This window comes from Sardina pilchardus, chromosome 5 (assembly GCF_963854185.1).
Source record: "Sardina pilchardus chromosome 5, fSarPil1.1, whole genome shotgun sequence".
In the NCBI taxonomy this organism is placed as follows: domain Eukaryota; kingdom Metazoa; phylum Chordata; class Actinopteri; order Clupeiformes; family Clupeidae; genus Sardina; species Sardina pilchardus.
In genome coordinates, this window is record NC_084998.1 from 13,541,754 (window position 1) to 13,558,907 (window position 17,154).

A 17,154-nucleotide genomic window follows, 5' to 3' on the forward strand; every position below is an offset into this window, starting at 1 on the left:
TCCTCCCCCACCCCTGAAAGGACTTCGGCTTCAAACAGCAAGCAGCATGGTCACACACACACACACACACACACACACACACACACACACACACACACACACACACACACACACACACGCTACTTTGGGTTAATACTTTCTCCATAATTTAGCAGTGTTGAGCTATTGCTCCTCTTTTGAACTTTTACCCCCTCGTTGGTTATCTTCCCGCGTTCATAGTAAACCACAGGCCCCTAATTCAACCCCCGTGTCCCTGCCCCTCCACCACAGCAGACAGGGCGGGCAGTGGGCATCAGTCTGGCAAGGAGGAGGGGGGGAGGGAGGGAGGGATGAGGGGGGCACTGATGGAGCGCGTGCCACCGCTAGGGCGCTAGGTTTTCATTATCGTCATCATCCAGTTTACAAAAGCAATTAAGACAAATCAGACACACACACACACACACACACACTGCTGCAACCCACCCCCACATCCAATTTAAGCAATTGAATTAATTATTCCCAGGCGCTTTTCAAAGGCAAAATGCTATGCCGTTTCCTTTCTTTGAATGGAGAGGAGTCGTTCTTTGTCTCTGGCTGGGAGGAGAGGGCGAAAATAGAAAACCTTTCTTTTCTTCAAAGAGAGGGTGGCGCCGCTGTGTCATTTGTGCCCGCAAAGTTGTGGCTAATGAATTTTAGTGCACTTTGAGTCTGATAATTGAAGTGTATGTGCGACTGCGAACTCTATGCGGGCGTATCTGTCGGCAGTTGAGATTTGGTCTGTGAGAACATCATGTCTATATGCGTGTCCGTCTATGTGTATGCACACATTCTTGCAATTAGTACATGTGGTCATCTTTTTCCATATATGTATGTAACAGGTCTTGAGCGTGTATGTCTGTCTATGTGGGTCAGTGTCTTTGTCTGTTGTCACGCGTCTGCATTTTGTGATGTCAGTCCGGTCTGTTCTGCTCTTTACATGTGTCATGTCTGAATGTTTGTACCATTTTGTATGTTTGTTTGTTTGTTTGTTTGTCTGTTTGTTTGTTTGGTGAAAGAAGGCACTTTTGCTCAGGTTGTGTGCTGTTCTTTTTTTCTTTGTGTGTGTTGTGTTCATTTCGGCAGCCACCAACACTCCTTTGTGGTGTGGACAACCCACTCTCTCCTCGCTGCCTCTCCGACTTACCACCTGACGGGGTAAATGCGCCAAAGAGCTTCCTGTGCCGTGTCTTGTGTCATGTGACTTGTGGCCGTCCTGTCCCGTCCCCCCCCACCCCAGCCCCCCCCACCCTCCTGTAGATCGCCCACCTCCATCAGTCCCCGTGGCATCCAGCGCCCACTGTGCAGTGCAGTGCAGTGTGGCGCTGCGGTCCCAGGGCTCGTGTTTTGGCTTCCTCTCCCTGGTGCCCCCAGGCTCCGGCTGGCTCGATTGGAACGGATGGGCGAAGGTCCTCTGCAAGGACACCGGAACAGTCCCCAAGTGTCTCCAAGTGCTGGTCGATCGTCAGCGGTCTGCCTCACCTTCAAAGAGTCCTTCCACTCTAAGCTAATCTAATAGTTGTAGAAAGTTAGTTCGTTAGTTTTGTTGTTGTTGTTGGTATGGAAAGGCAAGCAAGCTCATCCTTTCTATACAGAGATCAGATTGTCAAACTTTGTTACTAGCCTGGTTATTAGTCTGGTGTTATTGATACATGTATTAGCATTACTACCACTGTATCCAGAAGAAAAAGGAATGCAAGACTATACTCTATTGTCATGGTAGGAACACTACAAAGCTTTTGGGAAACTAGCCAGAGGTCTGATTGCATCGCAGTGTTTTTTGGCTTGTTAACCAGGTGATTTAATTTTTTTTTTTTCATCTTTTGTCTTTCTCCCAAAATGAAAGAACAAAACAAAGAAAGTAAAATTGTTTTCCTGATGTGTTTTTGATGTCGGCCAACAAACCTGTTCAGTGGAACACTTCACAGCCTTAGGCAGTTGGCTGGACATTTTGTTTTTGTTGCTTTTTTTCTTTTTTTATAGCTCGTTTGCCACATGGCTGTCGCTTTCAAGCGACACTCATCCAGCCCTTTGAGCCAGCGTGGAGGACATTATAAAGATCTGTCAGAGGAAGCCATTTGAGCCTTGGGACCCTGCTCCTGTGTTGTTGTTTTAGTGTATACATTTGTATTTATTTAGCTAGTCGCTTGTTTGTTTGTTTATTCGGGTGATCTCGGATCCCTGACAAGCTCCTCATCTGTGGCGAGCGTTGGGGCTCCATCTGAGTCGCCCCTTGAGCTGATTAGATGACCTGCTCCCTTTCATCAGAGCATCAGCTCGGGCAGCCCGCGCCGCGTCCAAGCGTTTGAAATCACATGATTGGCGTGCTCATCAAAGCTCATTCAGAGGCCATCGTTGAGCCAATCCCGGAGCCCCGGAAAAAAAAAACTGTTCACAGGCCATTCCAATGGAGCTTGTGGGGGCCTGCTGGCAAGAACACAGTGGATTACCGTTATTAATCCTGTGTCACACATCAAACATCGGCAAACGGCATTGGTTGTAATGCGCTGGTGTCGTGCAACGTCGGTGTTGTTGTGTGATGTGTTCGTAGGCTTGTCGAGGTCGTGCCAGTTTGGTGTTTTCATGTTGTGTTGATGCTGTGTGGTGTTTGTGTTGGTGTGCGTTGCAGGATGTGTGCGTGTTTTTTTTTTTTTTAGGCCTTGTGTGTGGTGTCTATTCTATTAGTCATCGTGAACCTGCTTGTAGTTATTTATTTCTTATTTTCCTTCAGGTTCTTGTTTTAGCCTAATTTGCTCCATCTGTCCGGGTGTGTTCGCGCACCACAGGGTACACTGCTAGCAAGTGAAATTTAATTAAAAGAAGGGAACATAAATTATCAGCTTGCATCAATTTTTAATAAGCAAGACATAAAACCTGCAACACAAATCCTAATCAGTCAACAGTTTCCCGTGGCCTGCATCATTCTTACCTGTCGGGATGTTTGAGACCGGGTGGGTTTGGGGGAGGTGGGCGGGGGGGGGGGGGGGGGGGGGGGTCTCAGGGTGCTAATATGTTCTCTGCTCTTACACTAATAATGCTGTGGGATAAAAATTGATCGTCTGGTGTTTATTTGTTCACTGACTTAGATTGTCACCTAATACCCACGCAGTTTAGTTTTAGTGCTTATTTGTGGTTGTTCTGTTTGTTGGTTTGTGTGCTTTGTTTTGGTGTTTTTGTTCTAAACCTTTATTTCCTGAACCTTTTGTTAGAAGTTGAATTTTCCGATATGCTTTAGCAAAGTAGGCCCTATGCCCCTGAAACCCTTAAAACTCCATTTTTAGTGTTTTCAGTTATTTTCTTCAGAATGCACCCCTCTACTCCTTTTTGCAGTAATTATTGCAGGCTTTCAATATCAGTCTTTGTCTGGATTTCTACAAATGCGCTTCTTTGAAGAACAAAAGCGTTTAATGATTATCTGATGCAAATGGATAGCGCAAGATGGGTGCAGAAAAGCATCCTCATCCCTGGTAAACATGACTCTCTCATTACCCATTAAAGAGCCGCGCCGTTCTCGGGGGCGCCTACCTCGCTTCCCTCAGCCCACCCTGGGTCCTAAACTCCTGCGGCTCACCGACCCGAAAGCTGCCGTGACTCTGCACGAGCAGCAGAAGCACTTATCCTTATTCGTTTTTAAAAAGATGAGCCGCACTAGCACTTCTTCCCACTCTGGTGGGAAATACAGTGGAGAAGTGAGCGTTTCTCCCTGTCTGACATGCCATAGTCATTTTACATCCCTCAAGTGGCACATTTGGGAAGATTTTGTCTTCACACTGATTTCATAGACTGTGTTAAAACGGAAGAACAGTTGTTGCCCCTGGGCTATCAACTGCTTAGATGCCATCAAGTGTGGGTCCATGAGCCCAGCTTTGTCTAGTTCAGGCTGGAACGCACTAAGTGGAGTCATCAGCCCAAACAGAGCTGTAAAATGAACGAAGAGACGCACCATCTCTTTCTTCTGTTAGGTGGAGATGTGTTTCAGTGCCAAGATTTTCATCCCTATGGAGCCCATGCCCATCCATCATTGTATTTATCATAATAAATAGTTTAGAGGGCGCTGTCAGAATGTGCTGTAAAGGTACAGAGAGCGCTCGTACAGTAAGTCCCATCTCATTACCACTCGGCCCTTTTGTGTTTAAGGTGTGCGGCAGCCTAATCCATTCAAGTGACAAGGCTGATAAGTCCCTAACGAAGGGAGAGCTTTTTTAGCGACCCTCGCTTTTAAAAAGGAAGAAAAAAAAGGCACCGAACCGAGTTATTCCCAGCCAGTCCGCTTGAAGTACAATCGTCATTAAGGTTATTATGGAATCGGCCAGAAAAGTCATGATTTCCGGTTGCCTTGACTTAATTACCATTACCTCTTAATGAGACCGATGGTAACATTCACAAGGTTATGAGCAATCGAGTTCGGCTCAGTAGACGATTCTTGCCAAAGAATAATAGAGGGCCGGCAAGCTGAACTGGTTGACCTGAAATCCAACAACTCTTGGGTACAATTGCTCTGATTGCAGACAAAATGAATCAGCAGTGCAATGAAATTAAATGCCATTATGTTCCCCATAATCACGTTTTATATAATCTTGGATAAACAAAAATAGTTGCTGATTGCCGTGCACTAATTAAAAATCTGGATTTTGAAAATCGTTTTCATTGTCCTAATCTCTGTTTGTTGTGTGTATTTAGCGCTATTAAGCCTAGTGTAGCTATTGGAGAGGAAGGACAACCAAAGGACAAGTCCGATTTAACACAGAACTCTGATGAGTAGCCCAAAATGAGAAATCGCAAGAGGGCTTTGTGGGCTGAGCTTGAGCTGAGAAAGCACCATCAGCCGTTTTTTTTTCTGTCTCTCTTTTTCTCTCCCCGTCCCTGACCGCTCCCGTAGAGGTGCGGCCATGTGCTGGTCAGCGGCAGGTATTTCCTGCTCTGGAGATGATAATGGCTCCTTTGTGATTAGGCCGGGAGAATAGGTGGGTGGGTGGTTATGTGGGTGGGGGATCCCGAGGGGCCTGGCAGTGTCACCTGACAGTGGGAGGGTGAGGAGATATGGGTGGGATGGAGGCTCTGGGGAGATGGCTGGAGATGGCACCTCTGAGACAACAGAGATTCTTCCCTGGTGCCAAACCAAACCGCTCAGCGCTAGCCATAACATTTTCATTTCTCTCCTCGCCGGAGTTTAATTTAGAGTCTTCATGGTGTTAGATGTGTGTGTGTGTGTGTTTGTGTTAGCATGATTAATTAAATGGTGGTGTTTTAGTTTTCTGGCGTAGATTACATTTTTGGAGGTGGGTGTTTGTAGAAAGTTGAGTGTTTTCATTCTTTGTTTCATTTGAAGCTGTACATTGTATATGTGTGAGCCTAGTTTTGTGTCTCCCACTGTGTAGGCCTTAGTGGGCTTGGTGTTAGCAGATTGATTGTAATGTGTCTCTCTCTCTGTCTTCCTCAGATCCCTCGTGGAGGATGATGACCCTCACATGAAGGTGTCTCTGGGCTGTGGTGACATGGGCATATCCGCCCATCTTCAGGCATCCAAGACAGGCAACACACGCTTTTTCACCAGCAACACACACAGCTCCGTTGTCCTACAGGTGTGTAGGTGTTTTTTTGTGTGTGTGTGTGTGATTGTGTGGCTTGGCAGTAAAACGTTTTGTTTTTAAGCATTTAAAACCCTCGCTACATAAGAGTTTTCTTTGTGAGGTAACTGAGTTTTTGTTGCCAAAATGAAACTTCCTTGCTCATAAAAGAGTCATAACACACGGAAAGGTGGATGACGTTGAACACATTTCCGTAACTGGATACGGGCACGCACGCACACACACACACACACACACACACACACACACACACACACACACACACACACACACAGTGCAGAGAGAGGGCTTTTTTTGTGATCTCTATTCCTGCTGTGACGTCGGCCGCTTCGCAGCACGCTCTGCCTCTGACGTGGAACATCCTGGAGGCTCTCGCTGTCACGGCGACCTTTCCGCCGACGGCCACGGAGTTGGAAGCGCAGAAGGCTGCTCTTCAAAGGTCCTCTGTGTTTTTGCACTTCACGCCAAAGGGAGTCAGGGAGAAAAGAGAAGAGAAGAACAGAAAAGAAGAAGAAAAAGACAGAGATAAAGAGAGAAGGGGGGTGGGGAAAAAAGCAAAAAGAGAGAAAGAGCAAAGAATTTGAAGACAAAGCAATAAGAGAGAGTTGTTACATGAAGTGCTTCAGTGTGCAGTATCGGAGTAAGAAAAAGCCTGAGAGACAAATAATTACCCCCGAGATGGATGAGGGAGAACTCTCTCCTCTTCACTTAGGAAAAGAAACAAGAGGGAGAAGACTTAGAGACACTTCATACACTGAGAAATAACAGGAGAGTGCATTATGGATAGAGATGGGGGGGTAGAGCCCCCCCGCCCCAGCCCAAGCTCTGCACCTGCCTCCCGGAGCAGAGAGCATCGCCGCTCGGCTTTTAAACAAAGAGCCTGGCGAGCGGACGCGTCTGTTAAAACGGGAATATTGGTTTCTCGTTATCATAACGCTGTCAGAGCGGCGCGGCTGAACAAGGCGTGATGGAGGGCGTCATGACGGCTTTATGACAGACGTGACATTTATCCCGGCTTCTAATTGGCCGTTTGCCACCCGGCCTCCCGCCCGGGCCGTCCTTGAGATTCCATGATGACTTTTTAAAAAGGTCTGTGGTGTTGCACTCTGGGAAGTTGTGTGGGGGGGGGGGGTGGGGTGGTGGTTGGGGAACACACTGAGAACCATATCTCTTCTGAAAAACATGTCGCGCTGAAAATGAGTTTAGAGGGCTGTTTAAGAAGAGGAGAAATGGTCTCTCTTTTATGCATCTCCCTCAAGATATTTTCACTCGTAACATCCCCAACCATGTGACCGTGTCTGTGTGTGTGTGTGCGCGCGCGCGCGCTTGTGTGCACGCCTTCGCGTGTGTGTGTGTGTGTGTTCATGTGTAGAGTGTGTGACTTGCATTGTCCTACATTCAATTCCAAAAAACCTAGCAGAGACATAAAAGCCGGACTATCCAGGCCAAATTCCTCCCACTGCAATGTCAGATAGAGGTCAGCATAACGTTAGCGCAACGTTCCCTCAAGGTTGTCTACTACGTCTTTTCAAACTGAACTGACTGAAAGTCACAGTAGGCCACCTCCGCTCGGTCCGGCGTCCGAGGAGCATCGGTTTAAAGTCTGCCAGAGAGCTCCTCCGCGCGGTATGCTAACTAGCCTCTGGGCCTCTCTGTCTCGGCTGTGCCGGCCGGCCGGCTGGATGGGTGGGCGGCCAGGAACCATGCCATGGGCCTGAAGGTCGTTAAAGGTCGTTGATGCCAAGCAGAGCTGCGTGGGCCCCCACGCTGGGGGCTGGCATGACGAGCTGCCGTCCTCATCAGAGGCGGCAGCCCGGGCAGAGAGAGAGACACACACACACACACACAGACACACACACCGACACACACACCTGTCTTTGAGTGACCGTGTTTGTGTGGGTGTATGATGGCGAAAGGAGCACCTGGCTGGAGATTTACTTGGCAAGTGTGTGCCTTTCGCTTAGCCTTCTTGGCATTACTTTTGTTTGCCTGCACTTGTACTCCAGCCGTGTCTGTGTGTGTGTGTGTGTGTGTGTGTGTTTGTGTTCCTATAGTGTTAGATAGGCGTATTATGAGTGTTGTTACAGGAATATTACAAAGTGTACAAAGTTAGCGGACAGTCAGTGCCCTGAGCTTTTCCAGGACGTTTGCGTGCGTGTGTGTGCGAGAGACGGTTTGCATGTGTTGGAGTATGGAGTGTTCGGTCAGACGCAGGTCAGCGTGCTGCCCCGGGCCGCTCAGGAAGCGTGTGTGTGTTGGCGCACATGTGAGCGGGCACGTTCCGTATGGACGGCGTCGCATGACGAGCTCGGCCCACAGACACTGACTGATTTGTGTTGTCACGGCGAGAGGGCACCATCGATTGACGCGCTCACATTGACAGCTGTCAGCGAATGCACCTGGTGGGATGGCTCGGCTCGATGACTGACTCACACACACACACACACACACACACACACACACACACACACACACACACACACAGACGCACACACGCAGAGAGAGATAGTGACAGGGGTGGATATAGGGGGGCATTTGGAGGACGCCGTCCATTGATGTCACGGTGACGAGCACAGCCAGTCACCCCAAAAATACAACTCTATTCTTCCATGAAGTGCACACAGAACAACCTCACACACACACACACACACACACACACACACACACACACCGGTGCATCCATCCACAGGCTCTATGCTACATCCATGGATGCATTCTATGGGCTATTTCCAGTGTCATATTTGGGACCATTAGGGAAAACAGTCCTGCAAATGAGTTCTGTTGCAAGTGATCAAGTGTGCCATAGATCACACAGCAGCAGCTATTGAAGCTATTGCTAAGCTAAGCTGCGGCGGAGGGAAGAGTTCTGTGTGCAGGGTGCTGTTCTGGTGAATGGACACAGACCCTCAGTTCAAATGTGGACAAGTGCACGTTGTGCCAGTTAGTCAGTCACTGGACAAACCCATGGCAATGATTTACCTCTCCTGTGTTCTGTCCTTCTGTCGCTCTCCTTTTGTCTTTTGCCTCTCTCACTTTCTCTCTCTCTCTCTCTCTCTTTCTTTCTCTCTCTTTCTCTGTCCCTCTGTTTCTAACACATCATTGAGCATGCTCTTGAAAGCAGTCCCAGTAGGACATGCCTACAGACAACACATGTTGCATACACATGAAACACACACACACACACACACACACACACACACACACACACACACACACACACACACACAGAGAGTGTATCCTGATACAAAGAGAGAGAGCTTTTGGCTCCTTGTCTATCAATGGTGTTTGAAATGTAATTGGAATGTTGGGCAGCATCTGCAGAGTGAGTGGACCTGTAGTAATATCCAGCACCATTCCAGCATTCAGAACATCACTGTGGTTCCAGTCATACACACACACACACACACACACACACACACACACACCACTAACTTTACACGACTACCGTCTGCACACACACACACACACACACATAGACACGTCTAACTTTACGAGTCCACTTTATTCCACTTTACAAGTCAAGTTACATTAGGAATCGAATCTTCTGAATAATCCAGTAGATCAGAGCTGCACACACACACACACACACACACACACACACACACACACACACAGACACACACACACACAGACACACAGACACTCCTGTTGTTACAACATCGCTGTGTCCTTAACAAAAGGATTATATACACGCCTTAGAGTGAGGGGCACAAAGTGTACATGGGCGATAGTACACGAACAAGGTGTCCTTTGTTGAACACAGAGGAAACTCATTATTATTCCTCCACTTTGAATTCATCACTCCAGCCACCGGCCATTCATAACTACACACAGGTCCCTCTCCTCTGTCAATTATTCAGATATCATAAAAGCCACCGCAGGTAGCTAATTGCAACTCTGCAGGCTAAAGGCCAGCTTTGTTATTCAAATGGTATTGGGGTATTGTGATTTGGCCAATCTAAAGCCTTCTGACCATCCGGAAGCTTCCGTCAATGCCCAGAGAGCGAGCAAACGGAAGCTTTCTGATTTCGACTTGATGGAGCGGCTGGCGGTGATGACGGCTCTGTTGTTCTTTCCCCCTCACATGCGGACTTTTCCTCTCGGAAAACACCGGAACTTGCTGTGACTATGCGCCTGAAATGGCTTGACCAAAGCGGGCTTCTAATGACTGGGTCACGCTGGCGCACACTGTACATGCACACAGGTGTACACCAGCATGACCACACAGACACACGCGCGCACACACACAAATGCATGCACTTAAAGCTGTTTTCATGCTGATTCACACATTCAAGCACACACACATTCAAATACACTCACACCCATTACATACATTCTCTCACACTCACACACACGCGCGCATATACACACAGGTTTTACTGTAAATATCTGCTTAGCCAGCCACTGCGTCTGAATGGGCCTGAGGTGAGCGTGAGCAGGCAGTGGCTGTTGTGTGTGTGTGTGTGTGTGTGTGTGAGTGTGGGCTCTCAGACATCCCGCCACCTCGCTGGCCACCGGCTGCTGTTTCTGCAGAGCGCTCTCCTACACAACCGCACCACACACACACACCGCACCACATACACACACGCATGCCCCTGAGGACCGCTCGCCCCAACAGAAAAGTTCAATTTCTTCGGCTCTCGCTGTCGGCCTGTGTTTCTGTCTCTCTTCCTCTCTGTCACGCACACACACACACACACACACACACACTCTCTCTCTCTTTCTCGCTCTCACACACACACACTCTCTCTCTCTTTTTCACACACACACACTACTTGCACTCAGAGCTTTTTGTGATGCTGATTCCCTCTTCCACACACACACACACACACACACACACACACACACACACAAATGCATGCACTTAAAGCTGTTTTCATGCTGATTCTGTGACACACACACACTCACATTAAATGCAATAAATGATGCTGAATAGTCCTTTGGTATTAAAAGTAATTGGAAATTAATTGACTGGAGGCTCCCAGACAGTTGTCAAGAGGTTCATCATTCAACTCTGGTGTGCGTTGGTGTGTCTGGGTGTGTGTCTGTGTGCCCGTACTCATGTGAGCAATTTAAATTGAACTGCAGAATGACACTATTGCTGTATAAGCAGTGTGTCCATGTCATATGAGAGAGAGGGGAGTTATTAAACCAGCAACCTAAAATGGATGCTACCAAAAACTGGCCCCATTTCTTTTTTAACTCATTACACTCCGCAAATGGCATTCTAACCTCTCACTCTATGGGTTTGTGTATGCTATGCAGCAATATGAAGTAATTGGTTTTGTATTGTATTGTTTATTTTCTAGTTTCACTTTTGCTTTTCCCCAGATGAGCGAGTCGTGAAATAGGTCATCCGTTTCCTCTCGTGTCCTTGGACGCGTCCCTCGTCCCCGTCCAGTCCCGTCCAGCCCGTCCAGCCCCCCCCTCCCTCCCCCTCACTCTGCGCTCCATGAGAGGGTCGAGGATCCGACAGGGCTGCTGCAGTGTCTGGCCACGGCTACAGCTTCACACTGTAGCTCAGTCTGCCCACACGTATCAGTCCAGTCCTGCCCCCACCGCACCCCCCCCCCCCCCCCCACCACCACCACTCGACTGCCCGCTCTGCCGCCCCATGCTTTATATTCCGGGAGAAGGCGGCAGCGTGAAGGCCAGTGGCCCCCGTGTCTAGACCTGCGTCCTCGGAGGCCGTGTCCAGGGGGCTGGTGTGTGTGTGTGTGCGCGTGTGTGTGTGTGTGTGTGTGTGTGTGTGTGTGTGTGTGCGGGCGGGCGGTGACTTTGATGCGGCTCACCTACCAGAGACGCTGTACACCACGGGGCATAAGGGACCCAGCATGCAAAAAGCTGCTTTAAAAGAAAAAAAGAAACTGGACTGCTCAGTGAAGGCCTCTATCACTCTTCTCAGTGTGACTTTTTTATTCTTTTGCCATCCACCCCCTACTGGCACACACACACACACACACACACACACACACACACACACACACACACAGCGACGATGCAGGCCTCCCATATGCATTGTTATCATTCCTGTTTGGGTCCCCTGGTCCAGCCCCACGGTGGCGTCTCCTGTCTCCTGTCGTGCTCCTCACTCATTGTTCCTGAGCGCCACTGACAGACTGCACTTGGCCTACTTTACTCCCCGACCAGCATCCCTCTCTGGCAAATATGTGGCCTCCATTCTTTTTTTTTTTTTTTTTATGTTTCATGATTTATTTATATATTTTTTTGTTGTGTGCTATTATTTTCTGGAAGTGGGTTTTGCGTAATCCCATAGTGAGCAGTGGGGATAGCATGGTTGCACCAGAATGAATAAACCTCTCTCTCTCGCTCTCTCTCGCTCTCTCTTTCTCTTTTCTTTATTTCTTTTTCTCTTTCTCTCTCTCTCTCGGGGTTTTGGGCTTCAACTGATGGATTTCAAAGAAAGGGCATAGCAAATAAAAATGTGTCAAGGTAAAATTGCGTGACTCATTTGCCCGAATGGGGTGGGTTTGGGGTTGGGGTGGGGAGCGCGAGCCTTCTCGGTGGATGGTGGGTTTTTAAATTGCCCCCACCACGGCGGACCCTGCTAAGTGCAGCGACAGCATCTCCAGGCCAGAGGAGACTTCACCCTTGGCTGTCACTCAAGCTATCTGGAGCTGTGCATAGATAATGGCTCTGGCTCCGGCTATCTGCTCCCTTTTAGCCTCGCCCAATTCCAAGATAACGTTCTCCCTTTCTTTCTTTTGTCTTTCTCATTGCGCCTGTCTTTTCTTTATGCAGTCATTAAAACCATTACGGAAATGAATGTCAGTTCAGCTTAAGACTGTGGAATCTGCCAGGCCTCTTGGACGTTGCAGTCTCTCTCACTCTCTCTCTCTGCAGCTTTTTACGCGTTCGTCCTCTTACAGTATCGGCGGATACTCTTTGTCCGCGTAGTGCTCCCACAGAGTTCCTCGTGTGTGTGTGTGTGTGTGTGTGTGTGTTGATGGTTCAGAGAAGCTGTCCTCCATAATGTGCTTTAAAGGAAGATTATGTTCTGAACATTTCATTTGGGTTAAAACTCAAGGTCACCTCTTTATCCCCCTCTCTCTCCCCCCTCCCTTTTGGTTTACCCTCCTTTCTCTTTCTCTCCCTACTCCCCACTGTCCTTCCTCTTCTTTTTCCATCTCCCTCCCTCCCTCCCTCCATCCCTCTCTCTCTCCCTCCATCCCTCTCTCCATTCCTGCCTCTCTCCCTCCATCTCTCCCTCTCTCTCTCCATCCCTCCCTCTCTCTCTCTCTCTCTCTCTCTCTCTCTCTCTCTCTCTCTCTCTCCTCTCTCTCTCTCTCTCTCTCTCTCACTCCCTCCCTCCATCCTTCTCTCTCTCTCCCTCCTTCCCTCGCTCTCTCCCTCTCTCTCTCTCTCCATTCCTGCCTCTCTCCCTCCATCTCTCCCTCCATCCATCCCTCTCTCCATCTCTCCCTCCATCCCTCTCTCCCTCCCTCTCTCCATCCCTCCTTCCCTCTCTCTCTCCCTCCGTCCCTCTCCCTCCCTCTCTCCATCCCTCCAACAGGGCTTTGACCAGCTGAGGATAGAGGGTCTGCTGTGCGACGTGACGCTGGTGGCGGGAGACGGAGACGAGGCCTTCCCCGTGCACAGAGCCATGATGGCCTCCTCCAGCGACTACTTCAAAGCCATGTTTACAGGTGAGCAGAGGGGGGGGGATGGGCACACGCCGAGAGAAAGACAGCGAGGAACGGAGGGGGTGGTGGTGGTGTGATTGGAAGAGTGAGCTGGAGGGATGGAGGGAGCAAGAGCGAGCGAGGGAGAATAATAGAAGAGACAGAGAGGGAAAATAATAGAGGTTTGAACCTTCATTAAATCTGGAGGCACCCCACCAGCATCAGTATGCTATTTTAACAAATACTGTATTTGGATGCCGGGCCACAAGCACAAAGCCCCATGCAGACTGCAAGAGAATAGAGATGAGAGAACATGGGATGTTAATGCACTGCCGAGAGTTCGGGGCAGAATAACCGCTGGCGTCGTCGCAAAATGTTTTTTTTTTTTTTTTTTAAAGTTCAAAATTAATTTCAACTTTTAAGGTGACAAGCGACAGGCGACAAGCGAATCGCCAGCAGTGTGCCACACAGTGTTTCTAACTTCAGCCGGTTTTTTTTTGTGTGTGTGTGTTGGAGAGATGCTTGAATGGAGAGTGGGAAGGTTTGCGTCTTCGTGAAGTGAACGCTATGTAAAGAGAGAGAGAGGAGAGGGACGAAGGGAGAGGTGGACAGAGAGAGAGAGAAGGAAGATGGGAAGAAACGGGGGGATGGAGCAGGTATGGAGGCGGAGAGATGGAGAGGGACAGAAGTCTCGTGACTAACGCAGAGAGAGGGAGAGAGAGAGAGACTAAACGTTTGGAGAGGGTCACGAGAAAGGGAGGAGGGGACGGGCGGGCGGGCGGGCGGGCGGGCTAGCGAAGTGACAAGAAAGCTTCAGCAAGGTTGGCGTTTTGATGTGTCTTCATTGGAGCAGAAAATGAAGCCACTGTGTTGCTCTGACAGAATAGATACAAAAGAAACGTCTCCCCTGGCGCAGGAGAGGACCGGAGCGAGGGGGGGGGGGGGGGGGGGGGGTACACACCTAGAGATGAGACTGAAAAAGGCCCAGTGACAGAGACTGAATGAAGGAGTAGATATAGACTTTTTTTCCTGCTTTTTGTTCATATTTTGCCGTATTTAGTTTGGCTCTGACAAAACTGTGGCGTCTTGTATTGCGACAGATGTGGTGGAGAGATGGCTAGATATAGATAGAATGGTTTTATTCTCCATTTATACATAGCTTTACATCCAAAACTTGGGTAAACAGGGTAGTGTCATTTGGTCATATATCAGAGATGGAGAAATGTTGTGAAATGTTGGGTTAAAAAGCAGGAGGGGGATTGAGCAAGGGAGAGATGTATGATTCAAGCTGTTCTAGTCCAGGCAGACGGCTGCTCGCAACATGAAAAATAGACTGGTTGAGGAAGCAAGGGAAATGTACAGAGCGAGTGAAAATCAGAGGGAGACGCGGTGTCTGTGTGTGTGTGTGTGTGTGTGTGTGTGTGTACGTGTATGTGTGTTAGAGCGTTGCTATTTAGGCCAGACAGGGATTAGTGATAAACTGATAATCAATGCAGGTTCTTTGGCTGCGTAATTGATTAATAACGGAACTCTCTCGCCTCACTCTTTATCTCTGGCAGCCGTGTCAGGGTCTTTATCACTGTGTGTGTGTGTGTGTGTGTGTGTTTGTGTGTGTGTGTGTGAGAGAGAGAGAATGTGTAGAGAGGGTGAGAAAGAGAGATCAGTCCTGCTGGTGTCTTGGTTTAAGAGATTTGGCCTCACTGTTGTGTGTCTGTAGGCTCTCTCTCTCTCTCTCCCTCTCTCTCTCTCTCTCTCTCTCTCTCTCTCTCTCTCTCTCTCTCTCTCTCTCTCTCTGGATGTAAACGTGCCTGTGACTGCCCACTGGGACTGGCGCTCAGGGCTGTGGTTCTGCTAAGCGGCTGGCTGACAGAATGTTCCAGAAGTGCTGTGTGTGAGAGAGAGCGAGAGAGCGATAGATAGAGAGAGAGAGAGAGAGAGAGAGACAGAGAGAGAGAGAGATGGAGAGCGAGAGAGAGAGCAGTCATGTGTCCTCACCTGGCTTTCCCCTGCTGCCACTGGCCCCCGCCTCCCCAATCCAATAACTACAGTCCACAGGGCCAACCACATATCCTCCACTCATCACACCAGTGTGTGTGTGTGTGTTTGTGTGTGTGTTGTGTGTGTGTGTGTTTCACGTGTGCTGACCACAACGAGACAAAAGAGAGGTGGAGGAGAGGGATAAAGCAGGGATAGATTGGATTACTGAAGACAATGCTTTTACCTGCAAGTCTGTTTACATTTGTTTTTTGTTTATTTTGTTTATCTTCACTGTATATGCCGTCTCCGTCTATTGACAGACCCACGTGCGACCCATGTATTTTTCATGTGCCCCTTTTTTTTGTTGTTTTATATTTAGGCTTATGAAAGTGCATGTTGTTGTGCAGCATGTGTTTGATGAGATGCAGTTTGTCAGATTAGACGTCTGTATGTGTGTGTGTGTGTGTGTGTAGAGGGTGTGTGTGTGTGTGTGGAGAGGGAGGGAGGGAGCTCTGACCCAGTACTGTTGAATTAATCCGCATGCTCAGGGCTTTTGTGTGATGCTGTGCGCTGAAGTGGATGCAGGAGTTGAGTGGTGAATGTGTCAGGGCCACGCTCTCTACCCATCCGCTGTGTGTGTGTGTGTGTGTGTGTGTGTGTGTGTGTGTGTGTGTGTGTGTGTGTGTGTGTGTGTGTGTGTGTGTGTGTGTGTGTGTGTGTGTGTGTGTGTGTGTGTGTGTGTGTGTGTGTGTGTGTGTGTGTGTGTGTGTGTGTGTGTGTGTGTGTGTGTGTGTGTGTGTGTGTGTGTGGTGCTATAGTCCTGGCGGGTGTGAGCACCAGAAGGCCTCCTTATAAAGTTCACCCACAGAACCTCCCACCATCCCACCTTAACCACCCCCAGAGGTCCAAGGATCCTGTTAGAGATCCGGTCGGAGGGTTTGTGTGTGTGTGTGTGCCCACTCAGGGCTGCTGACTCATCCCCTCTTCAGCTGTCTGCTTCGCGCGGCCTACTTCAGCCTTCTCTCTCTCTTTCTCTCTCTCTTTCTCTCTCTCTCTCTCCCTCCCTCCCTTTCTCTTTCTATCCCTCCATCCATCTCTCTCATTTTCTGTCTCTGTCATCTGTGAGGTGCCTGTTATCGTTCCATCTCTCTAACTTTGCCTCTCTCTCTCTCTCTCTCTCTCTCTCTCTCTCTCTCTCTCTCTCCCTCCTTGTTTTTCAAATTTGCACTGTGTTCTTCCCATCACTCACTTTGTCTTGTCTCTTTCCGTTTGCATCTCTCTATCTCTCCATCTCACTCTCTCTCTCTCTCTCTCTCTCTCTCTCTCTCGCTCTCTCCATCCATCACCAGCAGAAAGACAGTGGGCATTGAGGTGTTGTTTGTTTACCACGCCCGTAAACAGAAATGGGTCAGCCTTGTGTGTTTTACGGCCTCCGAATTTAATCATCTGACTTCTCCTTCCCTTCCCTCTCTCCTCTTCCTCATCTCTCCTCCACTCTCTTTATTGCTTTCACCTCCCTCTCTCTGTCTCGCTCTTTTATCTGTCTTTTATTTGGGGACATGTCTCCCCCTCCCTCTCTCTCTCTCTCTCTCTCTCTCTCTCTCTCTCTCTCTCTCTCTCTCTCTCTCTCTCTCTCTCTCTCTCTCTCTCTCTCTCTCTCTCTCTCTTTCTCTCTCTTTCTCTCCCACCTCCCCTCTCTCTCTCTCTCTCCCTCCCTCTCTCTCCCTCTCTCAGGTGGGATGAAGGAGCAGGATTTGATGTGCATTAAGCTTCACGGTGTAAATCGGATAGGACTGAAGAAGATCATCGACTTCATCTACACAGCCAAGCTCTCGCTCAACATGGAGAACCTTCAGGACACTCTGGAGGCGGCCAGCTTCCTGCAGATTCTCCCCGTGCTCGACTTCTGCAAGGTCTTTCTCATCTCCGGG

At 48.9% G+C, this 17,154-nt stretch overlaps 1 protein-coding gene across 1 annotated transcript in view; it reads left to right on the forward strand.

The window, feature by feature from the left end:
* klhl13 (kelch-like family member 13) overlaps positions 1 to 17,154 on the forward strand; it is a gene marked incomplete in the record, with an annotated part of 77,042 nt that overhangs the window by 43,551 nt on the left and 16,337 nt on the right. The window contains 3 exon segments of the mRNA XM_062536563.1: positions 5,456 to 5,597; positions 13,138 to 13,270; positions 16,958 to 17,154. Of these exon segments, the coding sequence (XP_062392547.1) occupies positions 5,456 to 5,597; positions 13,138 to 13,270; positions 16,958 to 17,154 (472 nt within the window).